The sequence below is a fragment of the Phycomyces blakesleeanus genome, assembly GCF_001638985.1.
Source record: "Phycomyces blakesleeanus NRRL 1555(-) unplaced genomic scaffold PHYBLscaffold_3, whole genome shotgun sequence".
In the NCBI taxonomy this organism is placed as follows: domain Eukaryota; kingdom Fungi; phylum Mucoromycota; class Mucoromycetes; order Mucorales; family Phycomycetaceae; genus Phycomyces; species Phycomyces blakesleeanus.
This window is the reverse complement of record NW_017265136.1, coordinates 2269763-2290493: the sequence shown is the minus strand read 5'-3', so window position 1 is coordinate 2290493 and position 20731 is coordinate 2269763. Positions and strand designations below refer to the sequence as shown.

Genomic DNA, 20731 nt, shown 5'->3' with positions numbered 1-20731 from the left:
CAAACAATAAATAAGATCAAGAATAAAATAATGATTTTATTGATTGAAAAGGCTGTTCCTTTTATAAACAAAAATGTTTGGTTAAAATATTTTTTTGAGAAAAAGAAAAGAAAGTCAAGTGAAAATTTTTTACTACATGTAACTGGTGTTGATAGTAGAAGTAGAATAGAAAAATATAGAGAGAGTAAAATAAAAGTATAGTAAAAATATAATAATTGAATAAAGATAAAGTAATAATATAATAACAATATAGTAAAGTAAAGTAAAAAAATATAATAATAGTATAATAATGGAATCTAATAAAATGTAATAAAAAATAGTGTAAATAAATGTTGGCAATAAAGAAGTATATAAAATTAGAGAAAAGAAGTATAATGTTTTTAGTGGGTGACAGGTGTTTCTGAGGTGATAATGTAGATGGGTATTCCAATTTTAAGGAACGGGATTATATTGGAGGGGTTTGGGTATAAGGGGTATTGGGAGCAAGATTTCCCAAGAAATCTGGGGGACCACTCTTGTCCCTCGAGACACGTCACTCGGTCAACTCACTGTTGACGTCAATGCCCACAAGTCCGGTACCACACATCATGGCCCACAGCTGGACCAAACCACCAAAGGAATCCACCGTCTGGTATCTCTCACCAGAAATTGGTCAAAGGTAAAACTTTTTACAGCACACATACTAATCAATAGCGCCCGGCTAGCTCAATCGGTAGAGCGTGAGACTCTTAATCTCAAGGTTGGGGGTTCGACCCCCCCGTTGGGCTTTTCTTTTGTTACGCACGTCGCCGTGCCCGAATTCTTGTCATTTCTGATCTAGGCTATCTTCTGTCTGTCAGAGTTGACATTGGTAACGAAAATCGGGATTTACAATGTCGTTCCTGATCTGGGATGGTCTTCCTTTTACTATAGCAAAGTCAAAAGGTCAAACCCACTGGGGATCGGAGAGTATATGTAAAATCGAAGAGAGGATAAAAGGTGCTTTTTATTGATAGGAATTGAATCGTCTTATATAGTTTTCTAAACTAATACTGCGCATTATCCGCAGTAAACTATTATACTCTATTTAATTACAAGAGAAGTCCTTTTACTGCGGTTGATGCTCAGAAGATGTTACTGTGGTTAATCTTTACAAGATATTACTGTGGTTCGTTATCTATGAGGTATCTTTGACATACAGAACTGCTGCGGTCAATTATCCCGATTTCTCGGATTCATCAAAATAATGTCCGACAACAAGCAACCAGTAATGGTTGACTTTTTAGGATAAAAGATCTTGACTTCGCTGATTGGTCTTTCACATATGTTTTAGATGTTTAAGATGGTGAATATACTTGTAGAAGATATTACTGGATAACAAGCATCTAAGACATATTATCATAGCTATTCTTTTAGCCTGAAATCAATTATCATTTTGTATAAATAGTCAAGAAATACATTTAATAAAAAGCATCTTTATTCTTATCTAAAAGTTATTCATAAACTTGACAATCCCCAGTGGTATTGATTCTGCGACTTAGTTACAAGTGCCAGAAAAAAAATACCAGATTGAGACTTGACATGTCATTCCCGATCTGGGTTGGTCTTCCTTTTACTATAACAAAGTCAAAAGGTCAAACCCACTGGGGATCAGGGAGTATACGTAAAATCAAAGAGAGGATAAAAGATACCTTTTATTAATATGAATTGAATTGTCTTATATAGTTTTCTAAACTAATACTGCGCATTATCTGCAGTAGTTATTATTTATATTTAATTAAAGAAATAGTCATTATACTGTGGTTAATGCTCAGAAAGATATTACTGTGCATAAAGAAGTACTGTGGTTAACTATCTTCAGATTTTACGAATTCATCAAAATAATGTCTGACACTTACAATTGTCGGGCCCAAATTCTTGTTAGCCAATCAGGATGATGATTACACAGAATTCTCTTTTGAGAACGACGACCAAAGTGATTTCCTTTTGCTCACAAAAGAATTAGAAAGCACATAGCTTAACAAAAGTAGAATAGAAACCAAAACAGATATTTATAATGGCTGAGTAGGTTTAGAAAAGATATAAAAGAGGGCGTTATTTCATTCAATAAAAGTTATCTATTTTTCTATTCTCTTTTTATTCTTTTATCTTCGTTTACGATTCCCAGTGGGTCTGACCAATTTTGGCTGTGTTATAGCATTGGAAGAACAACCCAGATCAAAAACAACACAATTCACTGTAAACGTTGTCAAGTCTTGATCTGGTATTTCTTTTCTGGCACTTGTAACTAAGTCGCAAAATCAATATCACTGGGGATTGTCAAGTTTTAAGAATAGTTTTTTCAATAAGAATAAAGATGCTTTTTATTAATTATATTTCTTGACTATTTATACAAAATGATGTTTGATTTCTGACTAAAAGAATAGCTACAATAATATGTCTTAGATACTTGTTGTCCAGTAATATCTTCTGCAAGTATATTCACCATCTTAAACATCTAAAACATATACAAGAGACCAATCGGCAATTTCAAGATCTTTTATCCAAAAAAGTCAACCATTACTGGTTGCTTGCAATTCCCAATTTTGGACACTGATGTCAACTCTGACAACATAGCCAAATTGGTCAAGCTTTTGTCGTGCTTAATTTTGGTGATAAAAGTTCTAGTGACTTGTTCTTACAAAAGAAGCAGGAATTAAAATGATTATTCATCAGTTTGTAGTTTTAGAAATTTGTAATCAAATTATAATAATTTGTAATATTACTAGACACTACTTGAGTGTAGTCAAAGATGAATAATAATTTCAAAAATTATATAAGATAACCCAAATCAAAATAATAAAAATCATCTTTTTATCCCCTCTCTTATTTGCTTACTTCTGTGTTATTAAAGCTTGACCAATTCAGCTACGTTTACAGTGAATTGGAAGATAGTCTAGATTAGGAATGACACTTTAATAATAGCAGTGGACAGATAGTAAAATTCTGAATAAGTATTTCTTCAGGCTTCTTTGTAATAGGGGGTTTCACCAGCTTTGGATGTTGACTGTTGGATATAGTAGTATACTACGGGAAAAAAAGTGGGGTTTTATGGCTGCTTTATGGTGGTTTGACAAGGCGGCTTTGTGACGGTTTTTTGCCAAATATCCACTGCCCCCCTGGAGTTTAAATACATATTACAGATCTCCGCTTTCTGATTCTCCTTTGTTAACTCTTCTATTGGACAGCGTTTCATTCTTTATTGTATAAAATATATTATATAATTGATTACTTTTATTGGGTACTCTCTTAAATGTCATTTATTACTTTAATATTTTAGCTTAGAAAGGAATTCTATTGGACACTAGTACTTTTTTTTTAATGTTACTTTTATGAAAACAGTTTTTTATTGGATAATATAAATGTTAATGTTTGATCATTTTAATAAATACAAATTTTTATTGGTTATTACAATAGAAGATCATTTTTATTAATCATTTTTATTGGTTGTTATTGTGGTATACACACCACAATTGAGTGAAGAACAGACCCCACAACCAAACACTGGTTCCTTCTTGCTAATGAACCTGGCAAGTTAACAGTCTCTGGAACTGTTACACACCAGGCACACGTACACTACATGCTCATACAGTGTAAGCCAACCATTACACAACAAGGATTTGAATTACAGGGATTTGAATAGTAGCAGATATAAACAATATTATTTTGTCTCTTTAATAAATAATACTCTCACAGTATCTACTTTTCCCATTATTGAGATACTAACCCATAAACAATCCTAAATACCTCATTTTTTACTGTGAATTGTATTTTTGACAAAAATGAACAATTACATTGCGAATGCCTCCATCACCAGTTTGAATGACGAATCGCAAAAGAGTGAATTGCAAAAGGACACTAGAGAAGACAGCCAAAGCAACAACAAGGACTTTGAGATGGATGAAGAGGAATGCAACCAAGAAATCAACATCCTGGAAATTGAGATAGAAATTGACGCTTGCCACAAAAAAGCAGCAGAAAAGTTGATAAAGGTTCTGGAAAACCCCAAGACTAAACTCAACAATATAAGAAAGGTCCAAGAAGAGGTGGCCAACACCAAAGAGCGTTGGGTGGCTTTCTGTGATGCCCAAGAGATGATGTCCAGCCCATCAGCCGTTGAGGTCTTCAGGGCCAATATTGAAAAGAAAGCCAGAAAATACCGAGGCAACAACAAGGCAGACTCCTTCGTTCCCCCAACCTTCCTGCCTTTCAGCTTTGTGGTGGACCAGTCTGTCAGACCAACAAGGCGGTCCACGACTCCATCGCCGCGTTTTTGAACGACTTCAAAGTGCAGCTCCGGGCACACAACCTGGATTTTGATCAGCACTGGGAATGCTTGTTCTGGCTTACCTGTGACGAGAGACAACGCGTCTCATTTGAGAAGACAAGGGCCAGAAGAGGTTTGAAGTGGAAGGAGGTATGCCAGCAGCTAGAAAGCGAGCACAGTAACCCGTACCACCTGTGGATCAAGAAGCATGAAGTCCACTGTATGCTGCAAAAGCCAGGAGAGCTCGTCAGAGCATACGTGGAAAGATTCCTGGTCAGCGTTCATGCCGCCAACCTTGACAGTAGTGACGAGCTTGTATGGCTCTTCACCTTCAAGCTGTTGAGACCTGTAAGATAGAAAGCGTGGCAAACATTTACACAGCACTACGGCTTGGTTGTTCCCAAGAACATACACCAGGTCATACCGTTGATTATGGCCACTAGTGGTGAGGAGACAGACTTCCTGTTCCAAGAGGAACGGACCACAAGTGGTACCAAGAGATACCAAGAAGACAATCACGAGTACACTGGCAGCAAAAGAGAATGTGGTGAATTCTGTAGAGAACGATGTAAAAACAATCACAACAACAGAGGATCCTGCCCTTTGCATCCCAAGGGCAGACACAGCAAAGACAAATGCCACATACTCAAGAGTATTACAAGCACAAAGAATAAGACCTTCACACCACCAGCACCAAGACCAGCACCCCTCTGCCGTTACTGTCATAAAGTTCCATACTTCAACGGGCACAAATGCCCTGAGTTTCAGTTGGCCAAAGCCAAAAAGCCAGTATTTGCAAACTGCAGCACAAGAACAGTCAACAGTGAGGATGCACTGGATAGTAGAATTGAGCTGGACCTGAGCCAACTCAATCTACAAGCACAAGATAAACACCTTAACATTCACCACCTCACTGCACCGCCACATAATGATGGCTCACTCTATGTTCCTATAATTGTTCAGAGTAGCTGGGTGTGGGCACTGGTGGACTCCAGAGCAAACACTTCTTTCATTTCTCCAGACCTTGTCTTCTCTCTCTCTCTACCTATCACTAAATGTAGTTCAAAAAAGCAGCACATTTATTTAGCATCAGAGAATAGCTTAGCGGAACATTTAGGCACTGTTGAGAACCTTTCATTATCTTATATGAGTCATAAACTGAATCACAACTTCGTAGTAATGAGTTTAGCCTTAGGCACACAGATGAACATTGGCACAGACTTAATGCCCAGACTGGGCATGGCAATTACAAACTTAGCAACTACTTGGGATGATCAAAAAAGCGATTCATTGAGAGAAAACACTCCAGATGATGTGCCAGAACCTAATAAATCTCCTGCTGGCACATCTGAGAAGCAAAAACAGTTTATGGAAGCTATAGAACAATCTATCAGATCTAACAAACTTATTCCTAAAACATCATTTTGCACTATACACTGGTTCCTTCTTGCTAATGAACCTGGGAAGTTAACAATCTCCGGAACTGTTACACACCAGGCACACGTACACTACACACTCATACAGTGTAAACCAACCATTACACAACAGGGATTTGAATTACAGGGATTTGAATAGTAGCAGATATAAACAATATTATTTTGTCTCTTTAATAAATAACACTCTCACAGTATCTACTTTTCCCATTATTGAGATACTAACCCATAAACAACCCCAAATACCTCAGTTATGACAGAAAAATAAATAATATTGTTTATTTTATTGGCTGTTAAAGCATAGAAAAATCTATAGACACATTTTATTGGCTATAAACTATTTAATATTCTAGGTTTTCATAGTAAAATATCCTATTCAATTCCACTACACCAGATTACTTATAAGACTATAATCTTTTATGGCGGTTCCTCCAGAGATGTGCAACTCTTGCAGTTGATGTCCAGTTTCCAAGACATCTAGTGAAGTCTATACCAGAATCCTTCATTATATTTGCATGTCTGGCACACATTTCTTTCTTAAGTGCTACTGGTATAGACCCCCAGCTAGGATTAGGACCAAGAGCAATCATCAAAGGATGGGCAGCCATATCATCACATATAAGCTTTGTACACATATTGAATGTGGCCTTTTTGTTACTTATTACTTCAATGCCAAGATCTTCACTTATTATCTTGAAGAGATGCTTTAAAGTTATTTCACAAAATATGCTCACCAGTTTGCAGATAGTATTAGCACTAGACTATTTAATGACATATTAATATATATTCAACTCGTTTTATTTTTTGTCTTACAATGGCAGAGACAGAAGGCGAAGTGTGTTGGTTGGAAATGTTTCTATTCTCCAGTTGGCTCTGGAGAGCAGTAATCTCCAAATTCAAATCTTCAATGCTTGTCTTCATTTCAAGCCTCAACTCTTCAATCTGTGCCTTCATTTCAAGTTTGGCCTTTTCTTGGCCTACCTTCAAAGATAGTATCTCATTGTACATGGTGTGTAGCAAAGAGATGGAATTGTTATCTGTGTTATTCATGTTGAGAGTTTGATTTACCTGAGAAAAAAAATTGTTGTGAAAGAAAGATAAAGGCCGAAAAAATTTTCTATTGTCTATTATTAGTTTCATATAAATGAGTTTAACCTATTGGTCCAGCCAATATTATTATTGAGCTACTGTAGCTCTAATAACAGCTATTATGCAATGTTTTAGCTTCTGTTCCTGAGTTTATATTTGTATCATCTATGTCATTGCCTACTTGTAGTCATTAAGTCTATACAAATCTCAACACTATTAAGTATAAAAGTATATTATTTAAAAGGAATTATCAATATTCATACCTTTATTCTTAAGTGTTTATTTCCAATCTAAAAAATGTCTTCAAATTCAATCCTTGATAGTTACCAATGCAATCAATGCAAAGAGCGCCACACCAATTTAAAAAAGTCAAGAGTTGTAGAGCTCAATGCTTTAAGAACCATCATAGAAGACATAATGATATCCAGACTTCACAGACCACGCCTGTTCCTGGACAAGTCAGTGTTGTTTTGAACACTGTCTCAAATGACACTATCAAGTAAGACTACAAATCACATACATACTATTAGAAAGTGTAATTAATTATATTGTTATCTTCATAAACAAGCAGAGAACGTGCTGATGCAATCGAAGATCAGATCATGAATACACTCAACAGCAAAGATAATGATGATCCAATTATGAATATCTTCAGTAATGATGATAATGATGAGTCTATGGTAAGATATATATATATACACCTGGCTTAGGGTGAAATTGACTTACTTCCAACTCCGCTAAAATCAAAGAAGTACACCTCTGTTTTTCAAGGTTAAATAAGTTCTCAAAGACATGATCCTTAAAGACAAAAAATGAATGGAAGATTTTGTAATATGTGTTGCTTATTTATATTAAAAATTGATGGAGGTTTAATAGTTAATAGCTCCTCCATGCTTCTTCCTAACTAATATCATACGATCTTTAATGCTCAGGCAAAACTTCACACAAGTACTTGCTGTGATTTCTGCCCACTCCTCCAACAAAGCAACGTCCAGTTCTTTTAGCATGGTAGGCTGGGTCTTCTATCTCTAACCTTGTTATCAAGGTAGCTCCACATATTCTCAATTGGATTGAGATCTGGACTTTTTGCAGGCCATGGTAAGATAGCCACATCGTTTCTTTTTTTCCACTGTTCCGCCAACTTGCTCTTATGTGGCTTGGCATTGTCTTCTTGGAGAAGGTAGGTGGTGGTGTCCTTGTCAGGAAGGGCAGCAAGAAATGGGAGATAGTTGACCCTCAGTGTCTGGACATATATTTCTTTTGTCATGTAGTCATCTAATATAACTAGTGGGCCAACACCTCCTGCCCAAATACATCCCCAAACTGATACTGAACCACCCAACCCTTGCACTGCTGGTATCAGACAGTCATCTTCATACTTCTCATGCAGTTGGTGCCAAACATATTGCTGTCCACCTTTCTGAAAAAGGGTGAATCTGGACTCATCACTCCAGATTACTGATGTCCATTCATCATTCCAATTTTTTCGCTCCCTAACCCATTGCAAGCGTGCCTTCTTATATGCTTCATCTAGGTAAGGCTTGGCTACAGCAACACAAGAGCGAAGGTCCATATCGTGCAGATATTTGCGTACTGTTGCTTGACTGATTGAGATGTCATGCATCTCTTTAACACTGCGCGTGATGGTAGCTAATGTGTCGCATCTATTTTTTTTGCGGTGAACTTCAAATAACGAATTGCCCGTGGTGATAGCTTCTTAGAGGCCCTAGGATGCTCCTTCTCAGCGCACGTCTTCTTTGTCTCGTATTTTTTAATTATACGATAAACAGTTGATTGGGATATGCCTTCTGCATGTGAAATCTCATAGGAGCTACGTCCTTCTTTATATCTTCCAATAATCATTCCTTTTTCGAAATCTGTTGTCTTATAATATGAGTTGATAGTTTTAGCTTTATTGTTCTTTGGCATTGTGATTTGTTTTATTAGAGAGATTACAGAATTAAAATAAAAGGAAAATAGAGGATGGTCTTCTTGCATAGAAAGAAGTCATGGCGGAGTTGGAAGTAAGTCAATTTCACCCTAAGCCGGGTGTATCTTATTATATAATGCTAATTATTATTTACCTTGTTAAAGTATGATGCGGAACTTGGCAATGACATGGACATCATTGAAAACAAAACATCTCCTTTGGTTTTTGACTTCAGTCAGCCTGCACCTACCCCTGACAAAGACAATGCAAAGAACCTTGAGTTTCTCAAGATCATTAAGGATTTTGGTATCTCCCGCAATGCTCATGAAATGATAGTCAAGCATTTCAACAGCATTTTGGAAACGTCGACTTGTATTACATACAGAGCATGTACTCCTCATCTCGGCAAAAACCTTTTGAAGTGTTTCTCTGGTGTTGAAGAGACAGTCCATGATATCTGTCAGAGGGGATGTATGCTCTTTACCAGTCCATCCCAGACTGAGTGCTCCAACTGTGGACAGAGCTTGTACAAAACAAGACGTGGAGAAACCGAGGGTGGTGATCTGGTTGCTGCTGCTATAATGATACAGCTTCCATTGGCGAGACAACTGGCTCTTGCATTAGCCAACGAGAATACAAGAGCAGATATGCATTACTGCCATAATCATGAGTCAAGCTCGGATGGGAGTAAAACCAATGTGTTTGATGGCCAGGTTTACCAGCAAGTGAAACATCTGTTTTACGGAAAAGATGACATTGCAATTTTGTTGTCTGTTGATGGATTCCTGCCACACAATGTTCCAGGTTCTGTAATGATCCTCCATGCCACCATTCTTAACCTGAATCCCATGGTCCGGTATGAGAGAAGCAGAATGCTCCAGATCGCAATGATTTCAGGTCCAGGCGCACCTGCCAATTTCTGGTCGTTCATGGAACCAACGATGAAAGAGCTCCTGGTGTTGGAGAGTGAAGGGATGGTTGTTAACACACCAACAAGACCATTCGTGCCAAGATATATGTCTTAATGGTCACTGGTGACATTCCTGCCTTAGCAAAGTTGGCATGTCATTCTGGACATATGAGCAAAGACGGTTGCCGTATCTGTCATGTTGTTGGCCAATGTCCCAAGCACAGACAATACTTCAGAACCTTGCCCAGCACCAATATCTGTACACTGAAAAGTTTCCAGAATTTTTCCCAGGCCAGTACATCCAGCCGCAAAGAGTTAAACAGACAATTCCCTCTGGCAACATTGAAGATATTCTCTGGACCATTGTTTTTTGCCCTCAATGAGATGCATGGACTTTGCCATGGAATAAGCAAGCAGGTCTGGGGTTTGGTTTCTAGTACCTACGGAACAGACCATTGTTTTGCTCTTTCTTCTGGTGTTCGGAAGGAGATCAGTACAGCAATGTACAAAACAAGAAATACTATCCCTACATCCTTCCATGGCAATTGGAGGGATGTATACAAGAGCCACGGGTCGTTCAAGGCCGTCGATTGGGCAGACTTTCTTCTGTTCGTCGTCCCTACGCTGGTGGCAGAGCGTATTGGAGATGCAACTGCCCAGAATGCGTTACTTGGCTTGGTTCAAGCATGTAACCTACTCATGAGCTGGGAGTTATCAGCAGAGGAACAAACCTCTATCAAAAGATATATTTTAGTAAAAGCTATGTGTTATTCTATTATTTATTCTAACTATTTTTCTTCAGTAAACTTGAAATATGGAACATGTACCTGGAATTGCTGCTTACAAGTAGAAAAATCAAAATCAATATTTCCACTATAAACCAGCATCTTCTTCAGCACTATCCTCTCATGATTGACGCATACGGCCCACCTCATGCATATAGTGCCAGATCCGTGGAATGGGCAATTGGTGAATACTCAAGAGCTATCAAGAGTAATTCTGCTATAAATGTTAATGCTGGAAATATCATGCTTGGCTTAGCACAAATACGACAAGCAGAGGCTGGAGTCACTGTCATGATTACAGAAGCAAAAACAGTATGACACTTACAATATGAAGATTCCACTGCTGGTTGGCCGTTGACAGATGAGGGTAAGCGTGTTGGTGCTGGGTCTGATATTGAGTTCTGGGGGCCATTGAGGAATAGAACGATCCAAGATAGTTTTGAAGGCATTTCTTGTCTTTCAAAACTTCTTGAAGACTTCTACGAATCAAAGGGGGAAGAGTGTAGTATGATTGAAGCAGCTATACAAACTAGCTGCAAGACATTTGTCAATGGTTGTGTGATTGACTCTGCACTCGACCAAAATTGTGTAAGGGAGGCACATAACATCAGATTACAGATTCAGGTTGATGAAAGCTGCAACATAAATTCTGCATACTTCCCGGTTTACAAGGATTTCTTTGGAAAATTTATTGTCTTCTTTGAGCACAAACTCAACAACAACAGGTGGCCACTTGCTCTTGTAGAGATTGCGGCAGTCCGTTTGGTAAATGGTATACCAGTTGTTAACAATGGGCAAATGAAGCCAAAGGTAGTTCACCTGGCAGATGTCAAAGAATTGGTTGGTTTGGTGAAGTTGGAAGCGACTATAAATACAACAACAGCATATATAGTGTGGCCAGAGCTTAACCGCGGCCCAAAATTGTCACTTGGTTCTCTTGCAGACCTACAATTTGTTTTTTTTGTAATACATTTTTTTTTCAAATTGTCTTAACATATTTTATTCTCTCAGCAAAAAGTTTAGATATTTTCTTCTCTTTTACTTCTGACTTTTAATAGTCATCAATTGCAATCTATATTTACTAAAAATGTAAAGTCTGTAATTAAAGCTTACTTTTGTTTATCAGAAGATTTAATTTTAGGTGGTCAATTTGCTTTTTGTCAATCTTTTCAAAAAACCAAGATTTTCTAGTTTCATGTGGTATTTTAGATACAAAACAATAGAAAAATAAAATATTTGATAATAGAGACATATAGAAATACTTTGAGACTGTATATAAGTTGTCTTTATTCATAAATAAAAAGTGTCCCTTTTTATAAAAAAACACAATCTGCTCTTGTCATTACGTCTTAGTTTCTTAAAGCTTTCTTCCTTTACTATATTTGGTTATTAGAGTGTATTTACTGCTTAACTAGTGTTAGTGTTACAATTATGACATCAAGTCATAAATCATACTTCTTTAGCTCTTAGCTATTCTTTTCTCTTTTATACTAGAGCTTTAGGACTTCCTACTAAATTAGCTCCATATCGATCTGACACAGTTTACCCGGCAGTATGATATAATTATCTTAACAATCTTTAAGATATTATCTACAGTACTAACTGTAATAATTATTGGGCTGATTACTTAATTGTTTATATATATTTTATACTGACAAGATGATAGCTACTACGCTATCCCAATATAAATATGTTTTTATATGTGATAAATTCAATATCCAAGTGTCTGGATCACCACATTTCAAATTGTATTTTTAGTGATTTTTTAACTATTATAGGCCAAAAACATAGTCATAAAAGTAAAAAACCGCCATTTTTTCTCATAGTGAGATTTTCTACTTTTCCAAGTTAATTGTAGACAGATGAAGTTTAATATGATTGGTTTAATCCAAAATGTACTTATTCAGAATTTTACTGTCTGTCTACTACTAATCATTCCCAATTCTGGTGCCATCAGTACCTAGTTACTTATTCTCGATTCTTTTATGTCATTTATTTTTCTTATATATTAATTTAACCTGTATTCTTACCAGCTGTATTATCTATTTTAGTCTTAGTCTTTCTAAAAGCCGTTTTCCCCCACAGGAGGTTTTTTACGTGCTCTCTTTACTATTTTTGCTGACTATTTATCCTTGTCTCTGTCATGCGTGTTCCATACTTTTTCTTTATTTACCCTTCACTTTTTACATATTTTTTTATTCCCCCTCATATTTAGGGGACTACTTTTATTATTTTCATTTCTTCTTCAGCTTTCATTGGGTAGTCAATATGCTAAAATGCGCAAGGCCTAGAAAAACTCACAATAAAATATTTTCACCTGTCTACTACTAATATAAACAGATAATTAATACTAGTATTTTAGGGTTAAGATCGTTGTTAGTTATTATTTACTAAAGTTATTTATTTTTTTGACTGTTGATTCACTTGCATAGCACAACCAACATATACACACGTCACTATTAAGCCAAGTTAAAAGCTGTTTTATAGACTGTAATATTGTATTTATGGTGTTATCTAACATATGAAGCAAATTCATCTCAAGTAGAATGCTTTTTCAATCTAGATATATAAATATTAACTCAAAAAGCAGTCAACTGTACAAAAACATAAAAGCCAGAAGTTACAGCCAAAATGTTCTCTACAAGTAGCATATCATAAAATAAGAGTATATAAAATAAGGACTAATGGTGCTCTCCAGCATATGAAACAAATTCGCTCAGAAATGAAAAATGCTATAAACTACATAGATAGATTATCACCTACTCTATATAGCAATTTTTTGTCAGTCACTTTCACTTTGTTTCAAAAATGTAATTTGACTCTAAGCTTTTGCAAAGGCCAGGGGGGGAGGGGGGTAAAAAAGAAATCAAATATCCCAAAGATTTAATATTATTTTAGAGATATGATGTAATCGGGGATAAGTATTGTTCAATTTACTCAAATACCAATGGGGGTAGTATAGTTTCAAATCAATTATATTTCTCAAAGAGCAACAAAATCTATACTACAATCATTTATATACGAGGCATTAGCCAGTCACGGCAGATCCACAAAATAAGGTCCACCACAACCCTCCATCTTAACAGTATTAAAGTTGTTAAATGTATTTCAATTTTCTCTTGTAAAAACTCTGATAGTAAAATACACACTTTTTTATATATGGTAAACTAAAAAATTTAAAGGTATAAAAGTAAAAAGAAGTCACATTAGCATACATTTCCATATTGGAAAGCATATTGAAGTTCCGTTAGTAATAATTGTATATGTTTTATTTAATTTTGTAAGAAAAGTCAAACTTTGCTGTAGATCTACCATTATGTCTTAACTTTGAAGGTATATGACTTTTTATCTAAGACAGTCAGAAAAATCTGAACCATGGAAACAATAGGTGATGATTATATCTATTGTTTCTACGGTCTAGCTTTACAATAACTTGATTTTTGCAAAAGTCATATACGTTTGAAAAAGTATCAAAAACTTAGATAGTTATCTCTGATTGCACTATATTTGTAACACCAGATTTATTTTACTAAAAGCAATATTTCAATTATTTAATTTATTCAATAATATACTCATATTTAGTCATTATTTTGTATATTTTTATTTTATGATATGCTACTTGTAGAGGGCATTTTAGCTGTAGCTTCTGACTCTAACGTTTTTGGACAGTTGACTGCGTTCTGAGTTAATACTTCTATATCTAAATTGAAAAATTATTTTACTTGGGATGAATTTGCTCTGTATGCTAGAGAACATCATAAATGCAATTATATTATTAGATAAAGTAAACAATTGAAATGTTGCTTTTAGTAAAATAAATTTAGTGTTAAAAGTATCTCCAAAACAACATTAATGGTCTTCTCTAGAATACGAGCCAAATTATCCCAAGTAGATTGACTTTTCAATCCAAATATAGAAGTATAAATCCAGAAAGCAGCCATTTTTTTCAAAATGTAAAAAGCAAAGATTACTACTAAACTGTCCTGTAAAAGTTATATTTTATAAATTCTACAGATATAAGATAATGCGTAAATGCAATTATATTATTGAAAGAATTGAAAGATTTCAAATAGGGTCTTTAGTAGACTGCGTCTGATATTGAAAGTATCTCTAAAATAACAACAAATCTTCTTTGGGACATTTGGATTTTATTTAGCAAGCCCTTTGAGGCCGACAAATGTTCAGAGCTAAATTACGTTTTTAGAACAAAGTGAAAATTATGTCATAAAATCTACCATATAAAGTAATTTAATAGCTAAATTTGCAATTATTCACTTTTTTCCATTCTTAAATAATTTGATCCATATGCTGGAGAAGACCATAAATAATTCTTTTTCTTTAAAATAAATCTGTTTTTGGAAGTGTACTACAGCTTTGTTGTGGGGAGAAAATAAAGCAAAATATAATATAGACGAAAGAATTCGTGAGAACTTGTATAGGTTGTTTATTTTAAAAGAAAAGTAAAGAATGATAAAATTCGATTCTCTCTCTACACGGAACTATCTACTGATATTTATATGTTTTTCTAATTTGTAATTCAGTGTGTGCTTAAGTAATCTTTATCACGATGAGTTATCTTCCAGGAGTATTGTTCTTCTGGAAAGATCCGAAAAGACCAATTGATATGATACTTCTCCAGTCAGATCAGTCCAAGAGTTTTGGTAAAGAAGAGCATTTATGCTATTGGTAATATTTTAGTATTCCGACCCAGATACTCGGGTAATGTTTCATAATATTAAATAGTTGTAGTTGTAGTCTCTCAATTAAGTATTTGTATAATAAAAGAAATATGTAGATGAAATATAATGATGCCATATATATAATGTATATGTATTTGTATATCCCATGTCATGGTGATAATAATAAATAATCAATTATGTGTATGATGATCTGTGTATTAGATAATATCATAAAGGGAGATCCGTTTGACTGGAATAGCTGAGAATATTATTTTATCCTTCAGTCTTACTCTCAGATTCAGCAGTAATCAATACTCATTCACAACAAGCTTGTTGTTACATAAAACCTATATAAGTTCCGTAAAATGCTTTATTGAGGCCCATTCATTAACTTTTCTTTTGGGACATTAATAAAGTTTTTTATGTAGAAGACCAATGCTGGAGAGCACTATTACACTACGGGAAAAAAAGAGGTGACCCTGGGGGTTCCCTGGGGGGCCGCCCAGGAAGCTGCTCAGAGGGAGCTTTTCATTCACCTCCTTTCCCACTTCCTGCCTGTTATGGATTATTACATAACTCCGCTATCTAGCAGATGTGAGATTTTATTCATTTACCAATACATCTTTTTGTAGCTTATATGTGTTTTCTTATTAGCACTTATATATGAGAGCTGTATTTTAAGATTTACTTTTATTGGACCTTATAGACTTTTGCTTAAGATTATATTTCAAATCATTGGTCACTTAACAACTAGTGTTCACTTAATTGGTCTTCATTTATATATAATTTACAGTCTTTATCTTTTTAATTGGATGATAAATTTATTTTTAATTGAAATTTCGCTTATAAAATGATTTTATTGGGTGCTGCAACAGAAGTAAATCTTATAAAAATGTTTTATTGGCTGTTGTAACAGAAGTAGATTTTATAAAAAGTGTTTTATTGGTTGTTGTAACAGAGATATGTTTTATAAAGAATGTTTTATTGGTTGTTATACTAAGAATAGTTAATTATATACAAATTTTACTGGCCATATATTTTTTTATTTACTACACATTTTATTCATAATTAATATACTACTTTATAGTATCCACCAGGCATAGACTTATAATTTACTGTCGCTTTTTAGGGTTTTTTCATAATTGACTAATTTTTGTAATGAATGCCCAGTTCTTGTGACATCTGATAAATTCTATGCCATTTCTTTTGAGTAAAAGTGCATGCCTGGTGCACATGTAGTTCTTGTCTTCTTGGGATATGGAGCTCCAGCTTGGATTTGGTCCTAGAGCTTATACGGAATGCATTAGAGTCAATTTATCACAGACAAGACGGGTGCAAGTGTTGAGTGTTGCCTTGTTTTCTTTGCTTAGTTGGACCCCAAGATCTTGGCCCATCATTTTGTATATATGTCTCAAAGTTATGGCCTTTATATTTGAAACTGGTCTTGGAATTGGCCCACCAATATTATATATGATATTATATTAGTTTGTATGCTTTATATTCTTTTATGATTTCTTACATTATGGACTGGAGTTGTCTCTGGAATTGTTTGGCCATTCATTTTTTTGTGCATATCAAAAATTTCTAGACGTATCTTTTCTTGCTCCTTCTGAAGTTCTTGTTGACCTTTTTGAAGTTCTTGTTGGCCTTTTTCCAAGGCAAGAAGTGTTTCTTGCATATTCTAAAATAGCTGAAAAATTGAATAATCTATATTGCTCATAATTATAAAAAAAAGTGAGGAATATGGGTTTGATATGAAAAAGGGGGGAAAGAGAAAGGAATGTTTTTTTTTGTTATTTTTATTAAATTTATAATCTTTGTGCAAATATATTGATTTAATGAGAGTTATTATTTGTAAAGTAGCTGTAATAACAATATATCATATTTTATCACTCTTTTGGACTTTTGGATGTTATTTGAATTGTCTATGCCATCATTGTCTTCAAACAATTAAATACAGAAGTTTGCATCCATAACTCAATTGTCTCTATTCTTACTTATCTAAAGTTATCTATTCCACTTTTCTAAAAATGTCCTCTATTACAAACCTCCTTCCCTATGAATGTCAATTATGCCATACACATTACAGCAATAAAGCAATTGCTGTGACATGTCAAAAGCTATACCTCGGAAAGATACTGAAAGCTATGATGAATGGTGAAGTATCAGAAGATGACTCCTCTTCTGAGTCAAGCCAGTTTATGTTACCAGCAATTTCTAGCTTGATGCTTGAGTGAGTTTAAGAAAAATAGAAAATAAAAAAAAGATAGACTATGTATTAACAATATCAATGCTTTAAACAAACAGAGAGAACACAAACATGATTAGCAATGAAATCAGTGACATTAGCAACAACACTGACCTTGATGAGCCCATGGTAAGATATACATGTATATATAAGTACATAATACTAACTGCTCTTTTCTTAATTAAAGTACGATATTGAATATGAGAGCAACATGGAAGAATCAGTTGATATGGATGGAAGCAAAAGTGCCACCTCACCTGTGGTTTTCGATTTCAGCCAACCTTCTCCTGTCCCAAGCAACAATGATGCAAAGAACCTGGAGTTCATTAGAATCATCAATGACTTCAGCATTTCCTATCAAGCTCACGAGAAGCTTGCTGTGCATCTCAACAGCATTCTGGGGATGTCAACCGAGATAATGTACAGAGTGTGTACACCATACCTGGGAAAGGAGCTCTTGAAGTGTTTCTCTGGTGTAGAGAAAACATTGTATGACGTCTGCCAAAGCGGATGTATGATATTTAACAAGGCAGAGGAGGTTGCTTGCAAACATTGTGGTGAAGCTTGCTACAAAAGCAACAAAACGGATAAGGACGGTATGCCCATTGCTGAGAAAACCATGGTCCAGATTTCTTTGACCAGGCAAATTGCCCTTTCTTTGGCCAACAGTAGTATCAGACACGAGATGTTATACCACCACAGTTATGAGCAAAAGGCAGATATTTTTGACAGGCACGCATACCAGTCAATCAAACATCTTTTCTCTGGTGAAAATGATGTTGCAATTTCTTTGTCTGTCAATGGATTTGCGCCCCATAACGTCCCCGGTTCGATTACTATTCTGCATGCCACAGTTCTTAATCTTTCTCCAATGGTCCGTTATGAGAAAAGCTGGATGTTGCAAATTGCAATGATCTCAGGTCCTTCCGCACCACTTGAATTTTGGTCATTTTTGAAGCCAACCTTGGCAGACCTCAAGGTACTCCAGGAGGAAGGAATGGTTGTTGTGACCTCAACTCTTACCATCTGCACAAAGGTTCATATCCTCATGGTAACTGATGATATTCTGGCAGTGGCAAGACTGGCATGTCTCACTGGCCATATGAGTAAAAGTGGCTGTCAAATCTGTAATGCTGTGGGCCAAACTCCTGGCCGTGGCCAATATTTTAGATCTTTGCCAGACACCACTATGCGCACTTTGGAAAGCTTCCAAAACTTTGATCCAGAAAATTAGTCTAGCAAGGGTCTTGTAGAACAATCTCCTCTTTCTTCACTGGCATCATTCATGGGCCCGCTCTTTTTTACCTTTGACAAGATGCATGGCCTTTGCCATGGAATAGGCAAACAGGTCTGAGGACTTATTAGTGAAAAGTATAGAATTAAACACTCTCTGTTTCTTCCTGCCAATGTACTTAAAGAAATTGGCGTGGCAATGGCAGCAACAAGAAAAACAGTTCCAACAGCATTTCATAGCTCTTGAAGAAATGTATCCAAGTACAGTGTATACTTCAAGACTGTAGATTGAGCTGACTTCCTTCTCTTCATTGTCCCTACACTGGTGGCTGAGCGTGTAAGAGATATAACTGCCAGAAAAGCATTGCTTGGACTTGTGTAAGCTTGTAACTTACTCATGAGCTAGAAGTTATCAGCAGAGGAACAAACCTCTATAAAAAGATATGTTTAATAAGATTCAGTGTTTTTTTTTTGCCACTTATAATTTTCTTCTAGAAAATTACAATCATGGAACATATATCTCAAAGACCTTCATCAAAAGGATAAAATAGAAATAACGGTCTTTACCATCAACCAGAATCTTTTACAACATTACCCCAATATAATTGGTGCCTTTGGTTCTTCACGTGCATACAGTACAAGATCAGTAGAGCGTGCTATTGGCAAGTACTCTTGCACCATCAAAAGCAATTTGGCAATTGGCATGAATGCTGGAAACATAATAGTCTGGCTGGCTCGTATACGGCAATTGTTGACTGATTCTGAAGGAGGCAAACAGAGAGGTGTTGTATTACAGTACGAAGATATGTCTGCTGGTTGGCCAATTACTAGCAAGGGCGAGTGTGCTGATGCAGATTCCAATATCAAGTTCTGAGGACCTTTAGAATATAAAACAATTGATGACAGTGTTATGTATGAGGTAAAAATAAGATATAAAATAAAACAAGTGCAGATGAGAGTACGGTGAGACTTTGTTTTATTAGAAGAAGTGAAAGAATCAGAAAAGAGATGCTGTTCTATTGCTATTAGTATTGTGCGTTTATATAGACATTGTATTTAGCTTGGTGATGATATGATGATATCATGTAATGTCTGTTTCTCTACCATTATCTTCTATGATTTAGTTCTTATGTTTTTAGTGTTATTGACTAGAGTCTTAGTATTTGTCTTAGTATGTTCTTTACGTAATTTTCTTGTATAAGGGAAGGTATATCTTTTAGTATCGTTACTAGTTGTCGGTAACTCAATGTGCATATTTATTGAGTGTCTGTACTTTTAATTTAAATCTACGATTATGTTGGATACAACAGACAGTTTTGAAGACATTTCTTTTCTTCCAATTCTTATTTGAGACTTTTATAGATCAAAGGGGGTAGAATGCAGGACAATTGAACCAGCTATAATATCTAGCTGCAAAGCTTTTATTAATGGCTGTGTGATTGACTCCTCATTTTCCCAAAAAACATTAAGAGGTACATCACGTTCGTCTTCAGGTCCAAGTCGATCTGTTCGCAAATGTATGTTGCCAATACACTCCCATGGCAAAAGACTTTGGAAAAGTAATTTTTTTCTTCAAACATGAGAATTCTGGTAAAAGGTGGCCCCTTGTTTTGGTACTGATATATAGCACTGTATTATACAATGGCATTCCAGTGGTAGTAAATGATTAGCTCAAACTGAAGGTAGTCCACCTGGTGGACGTCAAGGAGTTGGTTGGTCTTGTGGTGTCAGATGCAATGGGCAGTACAACAACAACAACAACAACAAAATATATAGTGTGGTCAGAACTTAATCGCAGCCCAAAATTAAATCTTAGTCAATATAGAGACCTTTAATTTGTCTTTTTTTATTGTAATACATTTTTTTTCAAATTGTCTTAACAAATTTCATCTTTGCAGCAGAAAGTTTAGGTATTTTCCTTGTCTTTTACCTCTGACTTTTAATAGTTCTCTATTTCAATCTATACATGCTAAAAATGTAAAATCTGTAGTTAAAATGTACTTTTGTCTCCTCTGAGATCTAATTATAGATAGTCAATTTGCTTTTTATCAGCTATTTCAAAAACAGAGATTTTCTTATTTCTTTCTGCATTTTTGGCTATTTTTTAATTATTATAAGCCAAAAATGAAGTCACAATTA

At 35.3% G+C, this 20731-nt stretch overlaps 6 protein-coding genes and 1 non-coding gene across 7 annotated transcripts; 6 read left to right on the top strand and 1 right to left on the bottom strand.

Moving 5' to 3' along the window:
- Positions 1 to 560: 560 nt before the first annotated feature.
- PHYBLDRAFT_140889 (hypothetical protein) lies at positions 561 to 885 on the top strand (the record flags this gene model as incomplete). Its single annotated transcript, XM_018430476.1, has 3 exons — positions 561 to 658; positions 694 to 746; positions 821 to 885. The coding sequence occupies 3 exons, from the start codon at positions 561 to 563 to the stop codon at positions 883 to 885; spliced, it is 216 nt and encodes a 71-aa protein (XP_018296873.1).
- Positions 695 to 767, top strand: PHYBLDRAFT_t62. Its single transcript has one exon. It is a non-coding gene; the product is annotated as a tRNA-Lys (tRNA).
- A 2915-nt stretch (positions 886 to 3800) lies between the features above and the next one.
- PHYBLDRAFT_140888 (hypothetical protein) lies at positions 3801 to 5860 on the top strand (the record flags this gene model as incomplete). The annotated part of the gene is made up of 3 exons (XM_018430475.1): positions 3801 to 4139; positions 4232 to 4633; positions 4667 to 5860. The coding sequence occupies 3 exons, from the start codon at positions 3801 to 3803 to the stop codon at positions 5858 to 5860; spliced, it is 1935 nt and encodes a 644-aa protein (XP_018296872.1).
- A 265-nt stretch (positions 5861 to 6125) lies between these two features.
- On the bottom strand, positions 6126 to 6768 carry PHYBLDRAFT_140887 (hypothetical protein; the record flags this gene model as incomplete). The annotated part of the gene is made up of 2 exons (XM_018430474.1): positions 6126 to 6479; positions 6532 to 6768. The coding sequence occupies 2 exons, from the start codon at positions 6766 to 6768 to the stop codon at positions 6126 to 6128; spliced, it is 591 nt and encodes a 196-aa protein (XP_018296871.1).
- Positions 6769 to 7136: 368 nt separating this feature from the next.
- PHYBLDRAFT_163923 (hypothetical protein) lies at positions 7137 to 7583 on the top strand (the record flags this gene model as incomplete). Its single annotated transcript, XM_018434893.1, has 3 exons — positions 7137 to 7306; positions 7376 to 7487; positions 7518 to 7583. The coding sequence occupies 3 exons, from the start codon at positions 7137 to 7139 to the stop codon at positions 7581 to 7583; spliced, it is 348 nt and encodes a 115-aa protein (XP_018296870.1).
- Positions 7584 to 17141: 9558 nt separating this feature from the next.
- PHYBLDRAFT_140883 (hypothetical protein) lies at positions 17142 to 18593 on the top strand (the record flags this gene model as incomplete). Its single annotated transcript, XM_018430473.1, has 3 exons — positions 17142 to 17344; positions 17419 to 17488; positions 17547 to 18593. 3 exons carry the CDS (start codon positions 17142 to 17144, stop codon positions 18591 to 18593), a joined length of 1320 nt encoding a protein of 439 aa, XP_018296869.1.
- Positions 18594 to 18644: 51 nt separating this feature from the next.
- Positions 18645 to 19466, top strand: PHYBLDRAFT_140882 (hypothetical protein; the record flags this gene model as incomplete). The annotated part of the gene is made up of 3 exons (XM_018430472.1): positions 18645 to 18707; positions 18778 to 18860; positions 19088 to 19466. 3 exons carry the CDS (start codon positions 18645 to 18647, stop codon positions 19464 to 19466), a joined length of 525 nt encoding a protein of 174 aa, XP_018296868.1.
- Positions 19467 to 20731: the final 1265 nt, after the last annotated feature.